The 25,978-nt window shown below is 39.6% G+C and overlaps 1 protein-coding gene and 1 long non-coding RNA gene across 2 annotated transcripts in view; one reads left to right on the top strand and one right to left on the bottom strand.

The window, feature by feature from the left end:
• LOC138174339 (uncharacterized) overlaps positions 1-25,978 on the bottom strand; it is a 117,087-nt gene that overhangs the window by 34,472 nt on the left and 56,637 nt on the right. The window lies entirely within an intron of this gene.
• Positions 15,270-24,932, top strand: CCDC195 (coiled-coil domain containing 195). Its single transcript, XM_069104395.1, has 3 exons — positions 15,270-15,531; positions 18,139-18,388; positions 24,800-24,932. The coding sequence occupies exons 1-3, from the start codon at positions 15,270-15,272 to the stop codon at positions 24,930-24,932; spliced, it is 645 nt and encodes a 214-aa protein (XP_068960496.1).

Here is a 25,978-nt window from a genome sequence, read left to right as displayed (position 1 = left end):
GCCTCCACGAGGGTGCTGCTTCCAAAAAGTTCTTCTGCCTCTCTCTTGTGTCTCTTCAAATTTACGTCACCAGCTTCTCCAAGTTTGTGTCTCTCTTTTCAAGTCAACAAGTCCATCCCACAGGTGGGATTAACAAGCTCTGGGTTTTAACACAATCAATTTGAAAACCAAGCCAATACAGGGGGATCTTTATATTCCATTACTATCACACCACTCCACACACGTACTTCTCCTGCTATATCACTCAGCAAAGAATACAACCTAATCCTGGAAAACAAGCATAAATAAAAATTCCCTTGAAAATCTGCCTGAATGAGGATACCAGAAAAAAAAAAAAAGAAGACCAAACTTTTACCAAGGTCCTTCCAAGAACACTCCTCAAGAGGTTGGCCAATCATTTTTTTTTCACCTATAGACTTGTGAGCTTAGATAATAGTGGATGGATTTTCCAAGCAACATGTAAAGCAGAGGAAGGAGATGATTTGTAAAGGCACCAAGAAATAGACACACAGAGTACATGCTACAAGTCAATCTTGTAAAATTAGAGACAGGAAGAATCCTGCCTCTAGTCGAGTGAATTTCTTAGTGAATTTTCAAAACTAAGGATGAAGTTTGATTTCTCATCCTCTGCATTGCAAATCATAGGTTTCACTGCCTTTTATTATATCCTGACATGCCTGTTTCTATGCAGAGAGCTTTTAACTTGAATTCTGTTTCTTAATTATGACATTCATTTTGATCTTTGTCAAGATTTCATTTGAAATAACTGACAGGTTTTGTTTTATAATTTTTTTGTCAAAGAGAAACTGTCAATGATATGGTGACAAAAACAGAGCTCAGAAAAAAATAAATGACAAGCTGGGGAGCATTCTCATGCCTGCTCTTGGTTTAAAAGCAAAGCTCCATTCAGAAGGGAAAAAAAGAAGCAAGGACCCTGGAAGGAAGGCTCTACCTCTTTGGCCATCTCAAGAACAAACAAGTAAGAAGGAGACCAATCAAGAACTTCAAGATGGAGCCAAATCAGAGAATCTTATAGCCAGCTTGCACTTGGAAAAAAAAACCCTCTCTGACCATTACAGTTCTACATGATGACACTAAAAATGACTACAAGGAAAATTTGAAAATGCCCACCAGCTCTATACATTACACAGCTATTTATTTTATTATATTTATTATAGTACTGCTTTACAACTGTAGCTTAAAAGAAGAGAAAGAAGAGGGGCGACGAGGTGGATCAGCGAGTAAGAGCACCGGCTCCAGTGTCGGGACGACCTGGAGATCGAATCCCGGGCTCAGACACTCAGCACCACACCCAGAAATAACTGGCCGTGTAACCTTGAGCAAGTTACTTAACCCCGATTGCTTAAAAAATAAATAAAAATAAAAAAAATAAAAGAAGAGAAAGAAAACTATGTATGTCTCTCTAGAGCATCCTAAAACTAGTGACTCCAATAAGAGTCTCATGTGGACAATTCTCTGATAGGTCCCTGCAAATATAAGGGATCCGATGTTTATCTCAGCTAAAGCCCCATGTGTAACATGTGTAGTGAGGTGACTTAATCCAACTCCCACACACCGCCAAGTTGGGTCCCAAAGGTGTGGCCATTAGGACCTTTCAGTGATCTATGGATAGAGTGGAGGGAGTGGGATATTTTCTCCTACTACAGATCATGAGCCCCCACTAGTGTGCCTCTTCCCTCTGATTATCAGTAGATGTCAATTCATCAGCCAGAATTCACTTCTAGAAAGGGATATTTCCTATAGTAGTATAGTAAAGAGAGTTAGTATAAGTCTACTCTCCCATAAATATATAAAAGGTCTAAGGAGAAGTGGACTCAAGTTTAGAACTCATATGGCAAAGGGGGTAACTCATAGTTCTTGGAAGACCTTTCACTGGAGCCTTCAAGCTGTTTCTTTCAGCTATAGTTGAGCATTTCTACCAGACTCCTCAAAAAGTCTTAAAATTCTAAGATGTCAGAGTAAAAGCACAAACTTGTTGTGGGCTCTGACTTCAAACATCTCCAATACCTGTAAAAAAATGACTCTAAACAAATTTTAAAGCTACAGAACTCACAAAGAGACAGAGAGAAACAAATCTTCCACTGAAGGCAGTCTGACAGGCCTACAGAAAAGGTCTATCACAGTATGCTGGGAGCTGAGTGCAGTACCCAGTGAGCCAGGTTCTCGACCTAGGGTGGCACCTAGACCAGCACCCAGATCAGCCAGAGCAGACTTCAAGAGAGTGAATCACCAGCAGCTGTGGCAATTTCCAGACTCCTCAACCCATAAATGCCAAGGAGAAAATAAAAGGTCAGTCGAGAACTCTGTTGTAAGGGGAGAAGAAACAGTGTGGTCAGGCTCCTGCCCCCAGGGGCAAGAAGTGGTAGGAGGTGAGGCAGTGCCATGTGGCTGATTTTAGAGCTCTTGGCCTACAGATCATAGGGGAGCCAAGCAACCATTCAGAGGGTAATCACTCTTGATTTGACCTGCCTGGATCTGGATCACTGTCTTGGGTGGTGGTCCTGGGATGTATGGCCAGTGAGCCAGAGCTTGTGGGGGCTGTAGAGAGGGTGCCAGCTAATAGCTCTGGCAGCTGCAAAAACCCCAACAATTTGAGACAAAGCTCTCCATTCTGGAAGCTGAGTTCTACCATGGCAAAGAACTCAAAAGTCAAGTAATTGGCAAGATGAGGAAGTGAAATCAGACCATATAATTCTTTTTGGGGGACAAAAAAGATAAAAGCATGGAACTGGAGGAGGACAATGAAGTCACAACTCCTGCATCAAAAACTTCCAAGAAAAATATGAACTGGAGAAGCTCAAAAAGAATTTTGAAAATCAAGTAAGAGAAGTGGAGGAAAAACTGGAAAGAGAAATGAGAATGATTCAAGAAAATCAGGAAAAGCAAATCAACAGCCTGCTAAAGGAGACCCAAAAAAAGTTCTGAAGAAAATAACACCTTAAAAATGGACTAACTCAAATGGCAAAAGAGGTCCAAAAAGCCAATGAGTAGAAGAATGCCTTAAAAAGCTGAATTTGCCAGATGGAAAAGGAATTTCAAAAACTCACTGAAAAGAATAACTCCTTCAAAATTAGATTGGAGCAATTGGAAGCTAATAACTTTATGAGAAATCAAGATACTAAAAAACCCATCCAAACAAATGAAAAAATAGCAGGCAATGTGAAAGATCTCATTGGAAAAACCACTGACCTGGAAAATAGATCCAGGAGAGATAATTTTAAAATTATTGGATTACCTGAAAGCCATGATCAAAAAAAGAACCTAGAAATCATCCTTCAAGAAATTTTCAAGGAAAATTGCCCTGATACTCTAGAACCAGAGGGCAAGAAAGAAATTGAAAAAATTCACAGATTGCCTCTTTGAAAAAAGATCCCAAAAAGAAAACTCCTAGGAATATCATAGCCAAATTCCAGAGTTCCCAGGTCAAGGAGAAAATATTACAAGATGCCAGGAAGGAACAATTTTACTATTGTGGAAACACAATCAGGATAACACAAAATCTAGCAGCTTCTACATTAAGGGATTTGAAGGGCTTGGCATATGATATTCTGAAGGTCAAAGGAGCTAGGTCTAAAACTAAGAATCACCTACCCAGCAAAACTGAGTATAATGCTACAGGGGGAAAATATGGTCATTCAATCAAAAAGAGGACTTTCAGGCATTCTGGATGAAAAAAACTGCTGAACAGAAAATTTGAAGTTCAATGTACAAGAAGCAAGAGAAGCATGAGAAGGTAAACAAGAAAAAGAAATCATAAGAAACTTACTAAAGTTGAACTATTTACATTCCTACATGAAAAAATGATAATTGTAACACATGAGACTTTTCTCAATATGAGGATAGTTGAAGTGAATATATGTATATATGTATACATACACATGTATGTATGTATAGGAGTGTGTATGTATGTATTAATATATATGTGAGTGTAGGCATATGTGTGTACATGTATACATAGACAAAGAGCACAGGATGGGTTGAATATGAAGGGATGATATCTAAAAAATAAAATAAAATGTGAGAGAGGAATATATTGGGAGAAGGAGAAAGGGAGAGGTAGACTAGGGTAAATTATCTCATATAAAAGAGGCAAGAGAAAACTGTTACAATGGAGGGGAAGAGCAGGAAGGTGAAAGGGGATAGGTCAACTTTACTCTCATTGAATTTGGCGTAAGGAGGGAATAACATACACATTCAATTGGGTATCTTAGCCTACAGGAAAGCAGGGGGTAAGGGGATAGGAGGGGGGTGATAGAAGGGAGGGCAGATTGGGGGAGAGGGTAGTAAGAAGCAAACACTTTTGAAAAGGGACAGCATCAAAGTAGAAAATAGACTAAGTGGGGGTGGGACAGGATGGAGGGAAATATAGTTAGTCTATCACAATATAACTACACATGTACGACCTATGTTGAATTGCTTTCTTCCCAGTGGGGGTGGGCGAGAGGGAAGAAGGGAAAAACTCTGGAACTCAAAGTTTCAAAAGCAAATGTTAATGCATGTTACGTGCAACTAGGAAATAAGATACACAGGCACTGGGGTAGAGAAATCCATCTTGCCCTACTAGAAAGTTGAGGGGGATCGAGGAGAGGATATAAAAGAGAACAGATTGGGGGAAGGGGTATTCAGTAGGCTCGCTATTTTGGGGTGGGTGTAGGGGAGAGACAGGGGAAAATTTATAACTCAAAATCTTGTGGACACGAATGTTGAAAACTAAAAATAAATTAATAAATTAGAAAAAAGAAAGGTCTTAAAACTCCTTCCCTCTTCTCATCCATTCTATCCTTGGCTTGAGATGCAGACATTGCCACCAAAGTTATGGCAGCTCTACCAGGAACATTGATGAGAAGGTAGGAAGTCCACAATCCTGTAGTTCTTGAAAGTTCTCAAGGTCCTTATCTGGCCAAGGGGAAAGAGGGAGGAGACTGAGATTGGGGTTGAGACCAGGGCTCTTCTCCCTCACTCCCTTCCCCAAGTTAATTCCTTATGAGAGGTTTAAATGAACTGGTCTCTTCTCTTCACTGTCAGACACTAAAAACTCTCCCACTTGAACTAACTAAACCTTTTATAGATGACCCACAGGATGTTACCAGGTTTCCCTCATTTTATTATTCTTAACTTAAATATCAAATGAACATTTTCTATATTATATAATCAAACAGGAAAAATGATTGTATACGAAACTGAAGATCTCTATATATCTTACTTTCTTTTTAAATATATAATAACTTCAACTTGTATCTTTCAAAGCTGTCATGCTTGTGTACTATCACTGGCCATTCTTCTGTAGTTTTTCTACACTTTTAAAAGGGATGACTCAATGACTCCCTTTCTTTTATTTTTTTTTTTTTGCTACTCTATCCTTCTCACTAACACTACCACCATCACCACCACTCCCACTGGAAAGAAAAAGAAAGCCCTTGTAACAAACATGAATAACATGACCAAGTTTCTTCCGTCAATCCAAACACACTTCTGAAGCAGCATCACTCTAGCTGACAAAAGACTGTTTTAGCATTTACACTTCAGCTTTTCAGTTTGCGAAGTTCTTTAACAAATACTAAGTCATTTTATCCTCACAGCAACCCTGAGAATTATGTTTATTGTTATCTCCATTTTACAGATGAGGAAGCTGAGGCAGACAGAGGCTAATTAACTTGCCCAAGGTCACACAACCTGAAACTCAGAGGCCAGCTTTGAACTCAGGTCTTCCTGACTCTGGGACTAGGATATCTACTACATCCATCCAGCTGCTATTTTCCATTTAATCTAATACCTATGGTTGATTGAATTAATAGAGAAGTGTTTTCACCTGGTTAAACTATCTAAGCCCTCAGCTGACTTACATGATGCCGACAAAACAAGATTATCCCCTATCTATGTCCTGGGCTTTTTAAAATAAGCTTTCTCTATGCTTCCACCAGGATCACCTCTTCCCCCCAAATTACAAAGAATCTCAGTATCTTCCTATTTTCTGCCTCTTCTCTAGTGCCTTCTCTTCCCCTCCCTGATGTTCGGGGGTCAAAAAAACAGCAAACTTGTAATTTGAAAGGCTGCCCTCACCACCCCAGATGCCTCCAGTCACTGGGAAATTGCTCTGATAATGGAGTTACCAAATATAGGGTCAAGAAGGATTTTCAAAGAAAGCCATAAAAGTTAGATTTCTCAGCAGCTGCTTAAATAACTAATGGTGGGTCATCATCTGCTTGAAAGTAAGATATAAATACAGAGGATATTGACATCTTTTTAATTAAACCTCCTAGGGCTAAAGAAGTAAGTCTGTTATAGCTTACAATCCCGTTGAAATTTCTAGGTTCTGACCCTCCTGCTAATTCACCAATGGCTCCAGACGATGAATGGGCAATACCAACAACAAAAATTATTATTATTAATGTTAATAGTTCACATTTTCATATTGCCTTAATGCTCAACCCTGTGAATTAAGTACTGCTAGTGTTATATCCCTTTTTACAGGTGAGAAAACTGAATCTGAAAATGAAGGAACCAGCCCAAGGTCATACAGTTAATAAGGCTCCCCACTGGTCTTTAAACCCAAGTTTCCTGACTCAGAATCCAGTGGTCTTTCCCTTACATCACATTGCAGCTTGCCAAAATGATAAGTCAATCATTCAACCAAAAAGCATTTATTAGAGGTCTACAAAGGACCAGGCATTGGCAATACAAAGACAAAAGTAAAACAATCCCAGCCCTCAAGGAACTTATAGTCCTGGGGAAAAGGGGGAAAGGAGAAGAGGTGGTGAGAAAACATGTTTAAATTTATTTTAAATATATACAAAAAGGTAGTTTTGGGGGGGAAGGCATTTACAACTTGGGGGATCAGGAAAAAGTTCATATAAAAGGTAGCACTTGAGCTAGTCCTTGTAAGAAACTAGGTATTCTAATAGATGTAGGTGAGAAGGGAATGGGATGGCCAGTACAAAGACATGGAGAGAGGAATTGGAATATCCTGTGTAAAAAAACAATAGGAAGGTCAATTTGACTGGACTATAACGCAGGTGAAGGGCAGGCATGTATGCAACTAGGATGTTTGGTTAGCCTGGAGAAGATTCAAGATAAGGCATATGATGGTCATCACCAAGTTCTCGAAGGTCTGTCTGGAGGAGAAGAAATTAAGTTTGTTCTTTTTAGTCCAAGAAATCAGACCCAGAAGAAATGGAAGAATGTTACAAATAGGCAAATTTTATGTCATGGAAACCTGCCTAACAATTAAAGCTGAACCAAAATGGAATGGGACTGCCCAGAGAGAGAGGTAGTGGGTTACCCATTCTTGGAGACCTTCAAGCAGAGGTTGGAATATTACTTGTTGGGTACAAAGGATGTAATAGCTTAAGCCTACACTATGACTTTTGGGACACCCTGAGTTACAGTAGGAATTCCATAGGGGTTGGACTAGGTAGCCACTCTGGTCCATTCCTATACTTAAAGGGCAGCTAGGCCTGGAGTCTGAAAGACCTGAGTTCAAATCAGGCCTCAAACACTTTCTAGTTTTGTGACCCAGAGCAAGTTACAAGTTCAGATTGTCTCATTTTCCTCAACTGTAAAATGGGGATAATAATAGCATCGACTTCCCAGGGTGGTTGTAAAGATCAAATGAAAGAATAGATTTAAAGCACTTTGTGTAAGTGCTTTAGTAACTAAGCTTTAATGTAAGTAAAATATTAAGCCCTTGGATATAAATGCTAGGGATTACTATTTTGCCAGCTTCTGGAATATACATATAAAAGTGCCTATTGTCTCTCCCATTAAAATTTAAGTTCCCTGGGGACAGGTTTGGGTTTTTGTTTTTAAAAGCTTTAATTTTTTCTTTGTATCCCTACCTTTAGCTTAGTTCTTGGCCTACAGAAATGCTCAACAAATGCTTGATGATTGATTGAATGTAGTTTAACTGCATAAGCAGCATAGGTCTTAACATCCTTCTACCTCCTTTCAGCTCTCCTTTCCACCCTTTTGGCCATATCTCACCTCCTCTAGCTAAGCTTTCTTGAGACTTTACCTTGATTTCTGGCTATCCAGAGCCCCCACTTCCAAGGCCCAGTCAGTCTTTCCATCAAGAGCTGAGGACCACTGGGGTGAAGGGGAATAAAGAAAAGCAATTATTTAGATCCCACAAGCTTCAGGGGATGCAGGAACCAAAGCAGTTTCTATAGACCAATTTGAGAGTTGTGAAAACATACCCTGAAGAAGCATAACTCGACCTACCTCCAGCAGTGAAAGAGGAACTTAGAAAGAGAAGTAGAGTTTGTGGTGAGAAGTCATTGTCAGTTTTAAAAGACAGAAAGACAGTGAGATTAGGGAATAAAATTATACCAGGACAGTAAAAGGGCTACTAACTGGCGACAAGTAATGGTAAGCCCAGAGCTAGAAGTCACAACTGTACATTGGGTAGTTATTATTATTATTATTTGTTATTCAGTTATTTTAATTGTGTCTCTCTTTGTGTTTTCTTGGCAATGTCTGGGGAGTGAAAACTTCTCAGAGTGTATAGTAGGATTTGGTGTCAGTTTTGAGTGGTGGCTTCACCCTTCCCCCTTCATTGTGGCTGTCAATCAGCAGCAAGCCCTTTTAGGAGTCTTTAGACCCCCACCTATCTTCAGTCCTTTGTCTTCTTTCCCACTTCTGTGGGCCCCTCCTCCCAGCCAGTGGGAGTCAGGGACAGCTTGAGTTCACCACCCTCCCCCAACCAATGGGAGTAAGGGACGATGGGGGAAATATGACTCTGCTGTATTAGGGTTTAAAAACTCTGTTCACCCCATATTGCATGCCTCCTCTCCCTGATCTGTCATGGAGAGGACTACCCTCTTCTCCCAGAGGAAGAGAATACAATTTCCTGTTTTTATTCTGAGAAATCTCCCTGTTCTTGATTAAATTTTGAATGGGGTTTTTCATTCCACATAGCAATGATACTAGAGTGGTTTGCCATTTCCTTCTCCAGATCATTTGACTGATGATGAAACTGAGGCAAATTGGGTTAAGTGACTTGCCCAGGGACACACAGCTTGTACCTGTCTGTGGCTGGATTTGAACTCAGAAAGACTCATCTTCCTGGTTCCAAGCCCAGTGCTCTATCCACTGCACTAACTGCCTGCCCCTATTATTATTATTATTAACAACAACAATAATAAAAACTGCCATTTATGTAGCATTTTGATGTTTGCAGGGGGGAAAACTTTACCAATCTTATTTTATCCTTGCAACTGTGGGAGGTAAATTATATTATTGTCTCCATCTTACAGATGAGAAAATTCAGGCAATTTCCAAATAGTTGCTGATGTAAGAGATTGAAGAATGGAGGAACATGGGTCATAGTACTCCTGGTACTATAAGTCATCTATCCACAGAGAGAGCCATGATGAAAAGCCAAAAGAGTAAATTCTGTCTTGTGCTGCAGATCTGAAGCCAACCCCTACCTGAAACATGAATCTCCCCAGTGACAGCTTGCCAAGTGGCAAAAACCAACCCTATCAACTGTTCTCTTCAAGATTACAGATATAGATCCATAAATTAAATTAATTCTATTATCAGATGAACAATGTTAGGAATATACTAGGCAGCTAATAAATTTTCTGGTTGACTAATGAAGCAAAGGTGCTAATGAATGATGATTTAAAATATTTTACATTACAGTCTTCTCAAACTTCTCACAACATTTGACCTCGGTCTTATTTGAGAGCACTTACCATTTGCCTCATTCTCTTGTAAATTCTGTGAAAGAACAGCCTTGATCAAATTTAGCTCTTTATCCTCAGCTCCTATCATGGTGACTTTCACATGCATTAATGCTTCAACAATCCATACAATTTCATGAGTATGGCTGCCATTTTCAACAACATAGAGCAAAAGACCTCTAGACCTTGTTGTTAATTGCTGTGGTCAATATCAATCTGCCTATAACCAACCTACCAATGAGCATCTCTCCATTTACCTAGGGCTGGTCCTTGGACAATAGATACACGTGTACAATATAAAAGAATTTCTCAGTTTGAGTTCCTAGAGAATCCAGGGAGATTCTTACCCATCAGTAGATCAACAATGTTGGAGGAGTAAGAATGATGATAATTGTAAGTAGCAGCTAGGATTTATATTGTGCCTTAAGGTTTGAAAAACCCTTCACAAATATCATCTCACCTAATCCTCACAACAACCCTGACATGTAGATGCTATTATTATCCCCATTTTACAGTTGGGGAAACTGAGGTAGACATAAGGATCACACAACTATTAAGTGTCTGAGACTAGATTTTAATTCAGTGTTCCTGACTCCGAGTCCAGTGAACTATCCACTGTATCACCTAGCTACCACAAAAATAATTTAAAAATGAAGTGAATAGTCAAACTGAAAGGAAAAAAAAATAATCAGGGTGCTAAAGGAAAACTGTTTGCTGGTAGCAACTCTTTCCGGGGGTACAAATTTTATTTCTATAGAATGTTAGGTTTGCTTGAGCAATTAGAAGCATCTTAAGTTGGATAAAGAGATAGATAGATGGAGTACCTGGCCTGGAATCTGGAAGGCTCGTCTTCCTGAGTTCAAAACTGGCCTCAGACACTTACTAGCTTTGTGACACCAGGCAAATCAATTAACCCTGTTTGCTTCAGTTTCCTCATCTGTAAAGTGAGTTGGAGAAGAAAATGGCAAATCACTCCAATATCTTTGCCCAGAAAACCCTACATGGGATCACAGAGTCAGACAACCAAAAAATTACTGAAATGAATGATAAGTGAAATTTAATTAACTCATGAGGTATTAGGTTCCCATATTGGAAAAGTCTTTACTGGAGCCTGTACCGCCATGAAATCTGGTAGTCACAAATACATGGTATCCTAATGGAAGATTGCTTAAACATGTTTATTTGAGTTGGTGGAAGAACATTCAAGTATTTCAAGGTCAAAGTGAAGATGCTTTGTCACTGTGCCTCCAAAAAGCTGTAGCATGCACAGCAACCACACCCCAGTAAAACCATCTAGGCAGACTGGGCTAAACAAGGTTGAGGGTAGCTGATGGGCCTCTGACCTGCTGGTAAGTTGGGAAGATGTCTACCCCAAGTATGTGAAGGCTTTCTCTGGGGCAATGGGTAGATGAAAACAATTTGTTGCAAAGGCAACTGAAGTAAGCACTGCAGAGCAGGAGTGGGGATCCTGTGGCCTCAAGGCCACATGTGACCTCCAAACTGTAGGCTCCCCACCCTAATTAGAGCTTGGTCAGACACCTAAGAAGCCAAGGTCTTCCTCTGCATCCTGGGCCATCTCCAATCATCTTGACTTTTCTCTTGTGACTAGACTTTGATGACTCAGAAAGAGAGAGTGAGGTTGACCACTTTGTGCAATTGTGCAATCCAATTCACAGGCGAGTCAAGACATCACCCTGTTCTTTTTTGATAAAGAGGAACTAACAACAACTTACTCACACGAAACTTTTCAAAAATAGCTTTGTTCTCACTCCACAAGGATCACTGACCAAGCCTTTAGTGGAAACCTTTCCAGCTAAGTGTGATCTGCCACGGGCTGTAGTCTGCAGGCAGATCCTTAAAAGACTGAGCATTTTCTCCACACCATGATGAGGAATCAGCATCGTACTTTAGCACATCTAGTAGACATTTAATAAATGTTGAATTTATGAATAGGTAATTAAATTGATCAATGAACAAGCTCCCATAAGATATTTTCATTTTAAACTGGAAGAAGTTCTTAAACAAGAAATAATTTAACTCCAAAGAATAAATGTCTAAGAATAGAATTTCAGGCATTGTTGGTGGTCCTGTGAGTGAGATATTTGGAGAGGGTTGCAGGGAAGGTCTTGGGCCTTTGAAATCATGCCATATCAGGTTGTTGTAGGCTAAGGCTAATTCTGCCATAGTCCAACAGGTTCAAGGTTTTCCTTCTTGAAAGTGCAATAAACACTCAGAAACCATAAAAATCTAATATTTAAAGTTTAAAAACATAACAATAAGGGGCAGCCAGGAGGCACAGTGAGTAAAAGCGCCGGCCCCAGAGTTGGGAGACCTGGGATCATTTTGGGCTCAGATACTTAACACTCACACAAAATAACTGGCCACGTAACCTTGAGCAAGTTACTTAACCCCAATTGCTTAAAAAAAAACATAACAATAAAATAAAAGGATAATAAAATATAATTTCCCTTTAGAATTGGAAGAAGGTTCTTGGAGTCAATACTATTTCCTTGAAACATTTCTGACTCTCTTCCTGCTCCCAGACCAATCTTGTTAAAGCCAATGGCACCCCATCACAGCATTTCCCCTTTTGCCTTGTGATTTCAACAGTCTCAGGAGTCAGGCCAAACTTCCACAATGCAGTATGAGTGAGGTACAAGATTTCAAAATGGTGTACTAGAAAGCATGACAGAGTCAGCAAAGAGAAAATAAATCAAGGCAGTTTTATTGAGGAGAAATCTAATAAGAGGGGGCAGTTGGGAATAATGGAACCTGTTTCCTATGGAGATCCAGGATGCAATTCCATTATAAGGTTATCTGGTTCTAGAAGGACCAGGCACTGGTGAGAAAGAAAAAGGAGCCTAGTCCAGGGAACTGGCACTGATTCATGCTGGAGGAGAGCAAAGGATGGAGGAAGGGAGGGAACACCTGGAGAAGTGGTGCCTACTTGATGGGCAGCTCCCCACCTTCAGGAAAAGAGTCTTTCAGCAGTTACCACAGGCCTGCTTTAACCAGATGACTCAAGATTTGAGCTTCCTCTGGGGCTTCATCTTTTAGCAAGGTGAAGAGGCTATTGAGACCCTTTGCTGTTGTTCAGCCATTTCTGACTTGTCATGACCCCATTTGGGGTTTTCTTGGCAATGATACCTGGAATGGTTTGCTATTTCTCTCTCCAGCTCATTTGACAGATGGGGAAACTGAGGCAAACAGGATTGTGCCCAGGGCCACACAGCTAATAAGTATCTGAGGGCAGATTTGAACTCAGGAAGATGTCTTCCCAACTTCAGGCCAGCTATTCACTGTGTCACCTAGCCACCATTGAGACCCTTATATAGGTGCTAATAAACCAAATCTGTCAGAAGCCAAAACTTCTGGACTTGACATAAAATATCAGTAAAGCTGAACCTCATAAAATAAATATTCAATTTTCCTCCAGAAAGAGAGAGGGAGCATGAAGCATATAGGTTATCAGAATTTCAAAATCAACAGCAAGCATTGAGATCTATTATAAGATGAACTACCAAGCACAGAGACTAGTAGAACTATTAACTCAGAAACAAATGTACAATCTGTTTAAAATGACTTCTGTGTAATGAAAATAGAATCCTTAACTATCATCCTAAAATATACTATACCCCACTATTTTTACAAAACAGTTGCAATGCCTGCCACAAGGTCATGTTGATTTCCCAATGCTTAGCAAAGAAAGAAAAAAAAACAGAAAGAAGAGACAGAAAAATCACTTTCTCAGTTCAGTTCCAAATCGGAGAAGATACAGGATTCAGGGTCCGACTAAAGCTCTATCACTCCCTCATAGCTACAGCTACTCAAAGGAAGGAAACAGGTACTTATTAAGTACCTACATTATTACAGGCACTGTGCTAAGCTCTTTACAAATAATGTCTCATCTGATTCTCACAACAACCATGGGAGGTATGTGGCATTATGATCTTCATTTGACAAATTAAGTGACTTGCCCATGGTCACATAGCTATTAAGTGTTGTTATTGTTCAGTTCTTTCAGTTATGTCCGACTCATCATGACTCCATTTGGGGTCAAAGATACTGGAGTGGTTTGTTATTTTCTTCTCCAGCTCATTTTACAGATGAGGAAACTGGGGCAAACAGAGCTAAGTGACTTGCCCAGGGTCACACGGTTAGTAGGTGTCTGAGGCCACATTTGAACTCTATCCACTGCACCACTTAGTAAATATCTGAGGCCAGATTTGAACTCTGGTCTTTCTGACTCCAGGTCCAGTGAGCACTCTGTGCACCATAGCACCACCCAGATACTGCTAAGGTAAAGCTATCTCTATCCTGAAACAGGCCTTCTATGTTTAAATATTCATGGAGTTTCCAAAAACATGCTGTTCTTGAAAATGGTACTCATTTAAGATTCTTGCTTTTCATTTGCAACAAAGAAACCTTTTCAGGAAGGAAGTAATGAAGGCTGTGCTTCAGATCCCATTTCCTTCCTCATGCAAGATTAATGTGGAGTTTGTCTCCCCTTACAGTCTCAGAAGGCATTCTTTGCCCTGCTGGCAAGCCTTCTGCATAGAATCAACAGAGAGGAGAGAGAGTAAAGATGCCCAAGAGTGCCATCTTGCTCTACCTGGGCCCTCTTCATAACCAATGTGTTCGCCATCACCATCATCACATTTCAATCATACTCATGTACTTTTTGTTCCTCTGCCCTTAAAGATGCCATAATTCCTTAATGCCCAGAGCCAAGATTAATAATTCATCACATGGGAATAAAGCTATGAACCATTTTTATGAGAAGAGTCTTCATCCATGTCTCCTTCGACATGCTTGGTAATCATGTGAAGCATTTGGCCATGGAGATGCCATTTGAAAATGTCCTCTGGTAGATAAGCAGAGGCAGGGAAGGAGAACTCACAATTGGGTCTGGAGGTAAGTAGGAGAAGGACTGAGGTATTTTATAGACCAGAGATTCTTAATGTTTTTGGTGTCATGGGTCTCATTGGCAGGCAATCTGGACCCCTCCTCAGAATAATAATTCTAAAATAATTGAAGGAAATGTTAAATTTTCAGTCAGTGGTTAGTGAAAGTAAAGATGTATTTTTTTTCTTCTAATTTCATAGACTTCCTGAAATCTATCTACAGACCCCTTAGGACTGTAGGCCCCAAGTTAAACCCAAACCCCTATTTAGATAGATTAAATCATAGAGATTAAAAAGTTAACAATTTAGGGGAGGGTGAAGACCTTTTTCCTTCTTTAGCTCTAGGGTAAAAATCCTGAGTCCATGGACCTATGTGAAAGGAAATGATCAGAAGAAAAGCTCTGTCCTGAAAATTGAAACCCTAAATGAATAAATCATGGGGACCCTCAGAGTACCTTGATAACTGAATCCTAGCTCCCTCCAAGTGCTGAAAGATGGCATTGACTTGGATACAGGGAGGGAGGACATCTATTGTTCAGGAGAGTTTAAGGACAAGAGTAGCCGGGTACCCTGATAAGGTGCCTTATCTCAGTCAGAAACAGGAGCGGCAGGTGACCTGACTACCCCCAAACTACTAGCAGCGGACAGCTGACAAAAGGAAATGGAAGGAAATACCCAGCTCATGAGGGTCATCCAGGAAATGCGTTCTGAGATCAACAAGCTAGAAAGGGAGAATAAGGCCCTCCGAGTGGAGCTGGATTTCACCAGCCAGAGGGCCTCTGGTTGGGAAAATAAATTGGAAGGATACAGAGAAGAGGGAACCAGAAAGTCCAATGCTCTAGTAGAAGAGCCTGTCACCGCACCCATAGCCATTCACAGGACGGTCTCAGCGGATTCTGCACTGGCCATGAAGGAACCCAAAGGTATCTATCATGCCTCTCATTCTGCTTCCCACTTGTATGCACTTTAGCCAAAGAAAGCCCTCTGTTTCCCAAATAGGAGACTTTATTTGCCTCATATTTTACACAACAGTCTCTGCTGGGCTTTTAGGTGCAGGTAGTTAATCAAAGATATCTTGAAGGCTTTTTTCAGGGCAGTCAAAGACATCCCCCAGTAGACCTGGGGAGAGAAAAAGCAACCAACTCTTTCTAGACATGTGAAAAATAGATTTAAAAAAAAAAAACCATCTGATTTCAAATGTCCTATAAAAATGTAGCATGCAAGATGCAAAATTTAAGAGCACAGGCTCTGGAGTTAGGAGACCCGGATTCAGATTCTAGTTTAACCACTGCTTGACCTTGGGCAATTTGCTAAAATGTCCCAGGGACACTCAGTTTCCACGTCTGTAAAATGAGAGGGTTGGATTAAAAGGCCTCTGAGGTCTCATCCAAATTTAAATCCACAATTCTATGAAGTGGGCTTGCACAAGGTCTCACAAAAGCTCTGTAAAGAATCTTACCCACATGCCTGAATACATTCCCAATGACAGTACAGTCTGGTATATCATTGCTAAGTAAGTTACTTGGATAATATGAATACTTAGATATCAAGTGTGGAGTCAGTAGACCTAGGTACCCAGTCTTAACTCTACCACTTCAAACAAGCAGATTATTTAACCTCTAAATACGTTTCCTTGTCTGTAAAATGGGGATAATGATATTCATCAGATGAAAGCCTTTTAACTTTTAACACTTACTAGCAATATGACCTTAGGCAAGTCACTTAACCCCAATTGCCCTGCCTTCCCCCCTCCAAAAAGCAAAAAAAAAAAAAAAAGAGAGAGAGAGAGAGAGAGAAAGCCTTTTAAAGTGATTTGAGAAGCAGCAGGGCTGAAATAGCACTGCACCAGGAGAAAAATTACTCTGGTTTTAATCCTGGCTCTGCTGTGAAACCTTGGGCAAGCAACCACCAGCCCCTCTGGGCTTTCCTGTCCTCATCAGTAGCATGAATAACTTTGACTAATTAATCTTGAAGGCCCTTTCCAGCTCTTACCTAACACCAGATGAGATGTGTGGGTAAAATGCTTTTTCAAAACCAAGAGCTGTAATATGTAAATGGGAATGGCTATACACAGATGAGTCTGAGGATGGATCTTGTTTATCTGGACAGCAGAAGGAAATGGATCACATTTATTTCCAGGAATCATGGTATCCTAGAATAATTATTGGATTTGGCATCAACAGAGTTTTAGTCACTTTTTAGTAGTATCCCCATTTGGGGTTTTCTTGGCAAAGATATTGGAGTAGTCTGCCATTTTCTTCTCTGGCTCTTTTTACAGGTAAGAAAATTGAGGCAAACAGGGTTAAGTGACTTGCCCAGAGTCACACAGCTAGTGTCTGAGGTCAGATTAGAATTCAGGAAGAGGAGTCTTCCTGACTCCAGGCCCAGAACTTTATCCACTGTCTCACCTATGTGGGTTGAAATCCTGCATCTGATACTTGAGAATTGTGTGATTGTGGGTAAGCCTCTAAATCTCTCTGGACCTTTCATCTTCAGTAAATCAGAAAAATGGGAATAATAATATCTATGGTAACTAACCCACGGGGATCTTATGATCAGTAAATTAAATTATATTTGTGCATATATAATTATAAAATATATATTTTATCTGTGTGTATAGGGAAAGGGAGTGCTTTGCAAATTTTAAAGTGTTATACACATGCCAGTCATAACAACAATAAGAACATAAGAACAATAATCACCATCATCCGAGTCATCATTCACTCAAGTTTTTAATCAGACTCCCTTAGTTACAGGGAAAATAGACTCCCTCCCTTACAAATGGGGAACAAAATGCTGATGGACTGCATGAATTGCATGAATAAAAGATACAAAGAGGAATGAAAACAATAACTAGCATTTATATAGTATTTAAAGTTTGCAAAGCATTTTACAAATATCTCATTTGATCCTCACAACAACCCAGGAAGATGGGTGCTATTATTATCTGCATTTTACAGATGAGAATACTGAGACAAACAGAAGTTGCATAATAATAATAATATTTATATCACACTTAATATGTGCCAGATTATCATGCTAAGCTGTTTCCAAATGTTATCTCTTTTGATCCTCACAACAACTCTGAGTGGTAAGGTGTTATTATTATCCCCATTTTACAAATGAGGAAAGTAAGGAAAACAGAAATTAAGTGACTTGGTCACACAGCTAGGAAGTGTCTGAGGCTGGTTTTGAACTCTGGTCATTCTGACTCCAGGCCCTGTTCTCCTTCTACCATACCACCAAGCTGGCTCTTGATAGCCTTTATCTCTAGTAATAGATACAAAATTCATTGTTTTCCTCGGGTCATATAGCAAACTAAGGCTAGACACCAGATTAAAACCCAAGTTACCAGATAAATAGTCTGGAAGGCTTCCCACCGGACCAGGCCACTCATTTCATGCCAGAGTGAAATATTCCCTTTAATCAGTTATGTCTGACTTTTGACAAAGTCCAAACCAGAAATTTAATGTTATTTGTGGACTTAATTAAATGGGTGGATTTTATTTTCACGGATATCTGCTATGCAGGTAATATCATGACCGTTAGACGCTATACCATTTCCTCATCTGTTCATTCTTTTGCGGCCCACGAGCATTATAAATCGGGAAAAAGACATCCGAGCAGCAGAATTCTAGAAGCCCAGGGAATAATGAAATCACCAGCCTGCTCTCCAGTTACAAAGCCAGTCAACGAAGATGGAAAGGGGTTTGCAGCGGATTGTTTTACCAGCAACACCTCTAATAAAAGGACTTTTCAAGACCATGTTTTTAAGTGCAGGTAATATATTATGTACATATATGTATGTATACATACATACCCATACGCACATATCTATCTATATACACACAGACACTCACAGACACACATACACATACATATATGCATATTCATACACACACACACACACACACACATATATATATTCTGGCAATGTATGAGATCACGTAAATCAGTCGACAAACATTTATTAAGCAATGTGCTACATGGCATAATGAATAGAGTGCTGGGCCTGGAGATAATATCACTTGAGTTCAAATCTTTTCATATACTTACTAGCTGGGTGACCCTAGAAAATTTATTTAACCTCTGTCTGCCTCAGTCTTCTCAATTATTAAAAAATGGGGATAATAATAATAATAATGATAAAGGGTTGTTATAAGGATTGGATGAGATGTTTGTAAAGTGCTTAGCAAAGTTCTTGGCATACAGTAGGTACTTAATAAATGCTTATTTCCTTCCTTCTTTCCAAGTACCAGAGATAGAAAGGTAAAAACATGGCCCCTGCCTTCGAGGAGCTCATGTTAATGAAATAGCTCTAAAAATTGGACCTACCAAAAGAGAAAATTGAAAATGATCCAGGAAGACACCCACCATGACTCATTCCAACCCAGAAGTCAAGTATGAAGAGTTTTCTGCTTTGAGAGAGGTGAAGAAAGGTAGTGAACAAACTTCATTTTTCACTATGACAAGAAATTAGGATTTTCTAAATCATAGAGTTGGAAGGAATTTCAGAGATCATATAAATAAACACTGCCATTTCACAGATGAGGAAAATGAGGTCCAGCAAGGTTAAGTAAGTCACAGAGATCTGAACTCAAGTTTCCTGACTCCAAATTCAGAAAACCTAGATTTGGGCTGGCAACTTTTCTTTAAACTCCACAAAAAAAAACCCACTTGTTTAAAAAAAAAATGATGAAATAAGAAGTTCTATCTTGGAGGTTAAGAAACAGTAACCCAATGACATTTCTGCTAATTTGTTATGTCCCAAAGCTTTTGCTGGCCCTTGTATAGAGGCAAAGTTAATAACATACAGGATATTGTTTGAAAAAGTCTGTCTTAAATTAGAGATCATAAGTGTAATATCAGAGGGCTAAGTAAATGTTGATAGATACTGATTTTAAAATTCATTTTATATTGGTTACCTTAAGAGTCAATTCTCCTATTTTGCTGAAGAGAGGATCTTTGAAATATTGAACTCAGTTTTACAGAAAGTTGCTAATTGTTTTCAGACTTTATAATTCAATTTCTGCCCATAAATAGGAGCTATTTTTTTCATTCATCTTATGAGAAAGTGTGTTGCTATTGTATTGTGTGTATTGATTTCGGGAAAAAATATGGATTATTAGAACTGTGGACTATATATAATTTAAATAATAGGTTCACATCATGGGTTTTTTGCAGAGACCTCCAGAGAGAACAAGAAGTCTTCACACCCCAGTTCTTGGCTTCCTTTCATACAACACTCTAGGCACCCAGAAGAGAAAGGGTGGGAAGGAGGAATCTCCCCAGGTCCTTCTCGTTGAACTATAGATTAGCTTTGTATGACTAGTTCAGACTTTAGTTTCAACCACCATTCACAGTGTTGTTTCTTCCAAATTACAAAATAAAATTTTGGAACTCAACCCATTTTAAGTAGGATATTGGCAATAATTGAAAGAACAAACTAAGTGACATTTGCATTAAAAATGAATGCCATCTGGGCTCAATCTTAATCAGTGACCATATATTGTCTGACCACTCTATGCATGAGTTGAGAATGACAACTAAGCATCTGAAAGCACAAGATCAGTACAATTTTATTAAGCTATACAAGTCATTTTCTAAGTTGTAGTCATTTCTATTTTTCCAATTGCTTTCCTGGAGGTTAAATGGCCAAATAACTCAAATCGGATCATTATCTATCCTACTGTCTGGTAGAGTCATTTATTGTACTAATGACCTTCAAGAGAAATTATAAAGAAATACTGAGAATCAATTTACTTGGATTGATTATTTTAATCTTATGAATTTTTCAGTTTCTTATGATTTTCTTCATGAACTTTTCCACTATTCCCTTTCTTTCTTTGCCTGTCTTCCTCTTCCTTTTTTTCTTCCTTTCTCTTTCCTTTTCTTTCCCTTCCTCCCTTTTTCTTTTTCCTTCTTTTCTCTCCTTCCTTTCTTTTTTGTCTTTCTTCCTTTCTTCTTTTCCATCCCCTCCCTCCCTTCCTTGAATAATATTCCAATTTGTTCTACTTCAAAGGAAGGAAAGTAAACTCTATTATTGAAAAAGTGGAGCAAAACCTTTGGCATGCCCACAGGACAGCTTAGTACTTGTGAGCTCTGTTTCTTCCTTTTCCTTCTAGACGACTTATTAAGTGCATTCAAATAAGCCTCTTCCTCCTTTGTCCATTGCAAAGCCCAGCATCTGAAACCTGCTGAGCCTCCTTTTGTGTAAGCAGTAACCAAATACTGTTTTGACAAGAATAAACCTTCACTCGGGGAAAAGCATCATTCCAGAAGTGTAACCAGCCCCTTGTGGAACGCCATTCTTCCCAGGAATCCCTCTGCCACCCCACAAAGCTTTGCCATCCCAATCGCTTCAATTTTCCTGCAGAACAGAGCATGAGGACACTTGATTCTACTGCAGCTCAGCACTCCCAAGCTCAAGTGATCCCCCAGCTTTAGCCTTCTCAGTAGCAGAAATTTATTTCCAGGAACTTTATGCTACTAAAAGGTCAATCCCCTTGTCTCCCCAAGGGAAGTCAAATTTCAAAAACCTGGTTAAAAGAGCTCTAGACTGTAGTCTAGGAGAACTGGGACCTATGCCTACTCCCAACACTGATCTCTCTTTCCTCATCTTTAAAATGAAGGGATTGATGGGGGGTAAACGGGATCCCAAAAGGTTCAGCAGATATTCTGATCTTATCCAAGACCAGAAAACCTGCAATATCGTCTGGAAAGAATTCAAGGTCTCAGGCTTAATTGGAGTGAGAGTTGTAGAAGTTTATTGTTACACTTCCATGAGAAGCGGGCAAGAGTCCTTTAGGGGACCTGCTACACTTCCATGAGAAGCGAGCAAGAGTCCTTTAGGGGACCTGCTACACTTCCATGAGAAGCGGCAAGAGTCCTTTAGGAGACCTGCGAGTGAGAGGGGTACATGCTTTTACTTTTAAAGGGTAGGGCTGCCATTGTCAGGGCTGGCCTGACGGGAGGGGCCTCAATGCATAGACAAAGGTCAGAGCTGACCAAGAGGAGAATGTGAATAGATAGTTTAGATAAGATTTGGGCCAGGCCGGAGGAGACATGAGGGATTAAGTAAGAACAAAGGAGTCCCAAGGTGTTGCCTAGGCCTAGTGCAGATAGGGGGAAGGGGCAGAGTCGGAGGTTGGGAAAAGGAATTTTACAGATAACAATTTTACAATACAAATTGCAGTTACAATTTCACAGACTGGTTTCACAAGTTGGTTTCACAAATTGACCTAGACCCCAGGTACCCCATCAGGATGATTTGTACTCAAGGTCTTCTCTAGTCCTAACATTGTCTATGAGAGTCTAGGAGAGTGGGTCTCCATTTCCCTCTACCTCCTCTTCATCTCAGTTTCTGTAAGAGTTGATTGAGCCTTACTCAATGACCTTGGGTTAGTCACTTAACCTTTAGGAGGTTTTTATCTCCTCTTCTGTAAAATCAAAGATTTGGACTAGATAACCTTGAGTCCTTTCCAACTCTGACATGATATTTCAAGTGTGTTGGGGATGGGGAGAGCTTGAAAGTCTTTTTAAGTTCCCTCCCCAAAAGTATTGAAGGGGGCAGCTTGGTGGTACAGTGAATAGAGCAACAGCCCTGGGGTCAGGAGAACCTTAGTTCAAATCTGACCTCAGACACTTAACACAAAAACTAGCCTGTGACCTTGGGCAAGTCACTTAACCCCAAATTGCCCTCCAAAAAGCAAAAGAAAAAAAGTATTGCATGGGTTCATAACAGTTTTGGGGTGTGTACCACTTAGTGAAGCTTATGATCTCCTCAGAATAATGTTTTTAAATACATAAACTAAAATACATAAAATTACAAAGGAAACTAATTATACTGTATCAAAGTATTTTTTAAAAACAAATTCTTAAGACCCAAAGTTGTTTCTTTAACCTCACCTCCATTTTAGTTCCTGCATCCAACTCTGGAGGAGAGATCGAGGCTGACAACTTTGCAAAGCTCTCACTTGCTTAAATCCAATTCACCCATAAATCAGGACATCACCTTCACGATGTCATTGGTCCTCTTCAAAAATGAAGGACTAATAACAATTTTGTCATATTATTGACTCATCACTAGCTAAGTAATATGTGGAGCAATTCTCAGAGGTCAAATTGAGAAGTTAATCAAGTTTCTTGTTCAATAACCAGTCCCCACCTCCCAAACTCCCACAAAAAAAGCAGACTTCATCAATGCCAAGTGTGAAATTATTCTTGATAACTAGGGACAAGAGGGGAAGTAGGGTGTAAATCCATTGTGTCAAATTCAAATAGCAACGGCTCCTTGAGAGCTGCATTATTTATTATGGTTCAATTGTCAATATTTAATTTAATAATTATTATTTAATTAAATATTTCCCCATCACATCATGATCTGCCCCACCTTGCCCCATCACCATCACCTACCTCCCTTTCCTCCCCTCCCCACACCAATTCCCAGCTTTCCTTGAGTAGTAGAGAGAATTGGCCTCTGAATCAGGAAGACTTGAGTTCAATTCTTGTATTTTATATGTTCTGGCTGTGTGACCAAATCAGCATTGGTAGAAAGAATTTCCCCTCTGGGAGTTCCCTATGTGAATGAAGTTCAAAATTCAGTGAAAAAGAAAAATCCAAATGCTTAGGTTTAAATAGAAAGCTATCAATTAGCCCTCTTCTTTTGGGAATAGGATGAGGAAGGGTAAGGTGGGGTAGTAGCTTCCCTCAAAGTATAGTGACCTGGGATCCCTCCATTTCCCCCAGAAGAATGATGTCTATCCCCTCCAAATAAGCTCCAAAGTTTATCCAAAGTGCAAATATCCCTAGTTATGGCCCTGACAGGCAGAGGGTCCAGTCCACACAAGTGTCAAGAATTAGCAATTAATTTGAATTGAGCCCTTTCCAGAAGCAGATTGGTATGATTCTGTACCAAAACTTATATAATTCCATGGCAAGTAAAATACAAAATGGGCAGAATAATCATCCAAATAATTTTCATCCAAGTCTGAATAAATGGACCTACAATTATTTAAGTAGGATGGAGATTCCAATCATTATCACTATTTTTTTTAAGTATGTTATGTTCCATGAGGACAAAAAACAAAGATCTCGGGCTTAGAAGAAACCTCAGAGGCATGTAGCCCCATCCATACCTGAATATGCATCCTTTCTGTAATACCCAGCCTTTTCTTAAAAACTTCTGTAATGGGAAAATCACTACTATCCCCTGCCCCATGAACCTCCCTCCCCCCCCATCCCAGGAAGCCCATTTTGCTTTTGGAAAGTCTAATTATTGGAAGGTTTTTCCTAATCTCAAGCTTCCAGCTTCTACCCTCAGCTACTAGCTCTTCCTGGAACCAAGGAGTATAAATCTAGAGTCTAGACCTTCTAGGTGCAGCCCTTCAGATACTTAAAAAAGATTTTGTTCCTTCCCTATACATACCCTAATTCTTCTCCAGGTTAGACACTTCCACTTTCTTCAGTTGATCCTCTTTTCGGATGATCTCATGGTTCTTCACTATTCTGGTTACCCTCATAGGATCATAAGCTTGAAGGTCCTCATAGACCATCTAACATAGTAGAATCGGATTTAGAAATGGAAGGAATCTTAGAATGATCTGGCCCAATCCCCACATTCTTCAAAGACACCTAATAAAGTAAAATGACTTGTCCAAGATCATACAGTAAGGTGGGAACTTGTATCTGGTTCTCTTTTATATTCCAGACTCCTCATTGCCATTTTCCTGTTTTATTACTGAATAGGTAATCAAAAGTAATTTAGGGACAGGTGATTTTCCCTCTCAGGGCCTGAGTTTTGACATCTTTGAGATGAGGAGGTTGAATTCCATCTCTAAATTCATAGGATCATAAATTGAGAGCTGGAAGACCATCTAGTCCAATACCCTCAGTTTTCAGATGAGGAAATAGAGGCTCTGAGAGAGGGGCAGTTACCTGCCCAAGGTCAAATAGATGTAAAATCTGAACTAATATTCTCTGACTCTGAAGCTAGCATTCTTTTCACTGTCTTGCTCCTCTGACATTCTATGTTTAATAATGTTTTTTAAAAAGAAAAAAATCATATAAGTACTAATCATTTATTATTTTGGATTTGACAAAATGCTAAACATTTTATAATCCAATTGGGCCTGCCTGCCTGAGCCCTCAGCCAAAATCCTAACGTTCTCTCTTTTCATTCTGCTTTCTTAGGGGCAAGATAAAGGCAGTGAGTTTCCTGTTACCCATGGAGATGTCGTCATATTCCAAAGACCCAGATTCGTTGGAATGCACACAAAATCAGGACCCAAAGCAGCTGAGCACCATTTTGGAAAAGGACATGTGAGACCAGTGAATTTTTAAAGACCAATTGATTCTGAAGATGAGAGCCCTAAAATGATCACTCTGTGTGCGTGTGTCAGGTTTCTTCTGCAAAGTGCTTTTGGCAAGATACCCCCTGGGAATCACAAACGACTTTGTACTTTGTGTCGGGTCACTGGCCTCTTGTTTGGCAAGGAGGCCCTGAATCTGTTGAGAACAATTGGTAATGAGATCTCCACAGATCTCATTCTTGTACCCGGAGGCCTGATTTGTGTACTGCTGGCTGCTGCATAGGGCCTCTTGCTTGTAAAATGAGCCACTTCATGGCATAACCTCAGAATGTACTGTACTTATCTTCCCAGGAGGTGCGATTGGTCCCCTTAGACTTCTTCTACCTCTGAAATAATCATGCTTCCGCTACCAAGTTCCTTTTTTATTAAAGATATAAAAATAATAGTCTCTTATAGCCATTCCTCTTTCATTCTTCATCAGGTTGTGACTACAGGGGCAAAGGCATAACTTAGACAACTCATGATATAGGCTTTCTTTGTTATTCTTCAGTAAAATGGGAATAGAAATAGCACCTATCTTCCAGAATCAAAAGAAATAATTGCAAAGTACTTCACATAATGACTGGACCATAATATGTGAGATATAGATAGAGAGAAAGAGAGAGCGAAAGATAGATGCACACATGTATATGTATACACATATATGCACATAAATATTATATTATTAATATAGTATATATAATAAATTATGTCAACATATACTAACATATAATTTATATTTTATGTAATATTAATAATAAGATTATTAATATTACTCAGTGTATATGGTCCTCTATGGGAACAAGCCCATTGGTTATCAAGGATCATGCCAACTTTGTTGAGTCTTCTCAGGAATCACTCCCAAACACATAGAGGAACGCTTAGTTTTTCCTCTGTCCATAACACCCTGCCACAGCCCCTCCCCCCAACATATTTACTCTTCTCTCTGTGCATGAGGAATTAACAATTAACACATACACCTGCCTTTGGACATGGAAATCCTCCCTTGTGAGAGGTCTCA

The sequence above is a fragment of the Petaurus breviceps genome, unplaced genomic scaffold, assembly GCF_028583685.1.
Source record: "Petaurus breviceps papuanus isolate PSGF00001 unplaced genomic scaffold, PetGlider_PUasm1.0 688, whole genome shotgun sequence".
NCBI lineage: Eukaryota > Metazoa > Chordata > Mammalia > Diprotodontia > Petauridae > Petaurus > Petaurus breviceps.
The sequence above is the reverse complement of the archived record's forward strand: the minus strand, read 5'-3'. Positions and strand labels throughout refer to the sequence as shown.

Coding starts and splice junctions, on each gene's coding strand:
- CCDC195 (XM_069104395.1), top strand. CDS start 15,270: ATGGAAGGAAATACCCAGCTCATGAGGGTCATCCAGGAAATGCGTTCT. Junction 15,532..18,138: donor GGCCATGAAGGAACCCAAAG/GTATCTATCATG, acceptor TCTGCTATGCAG/GTAATATCATGACCGTTAGA. Junction 18,389..24,799: donor GACCATGTTTTTAAGTGCAG/GTAATATATTAT, acceptor CTGCTTTCTTAG/GGGCAAGATAAAGGCAGTGA.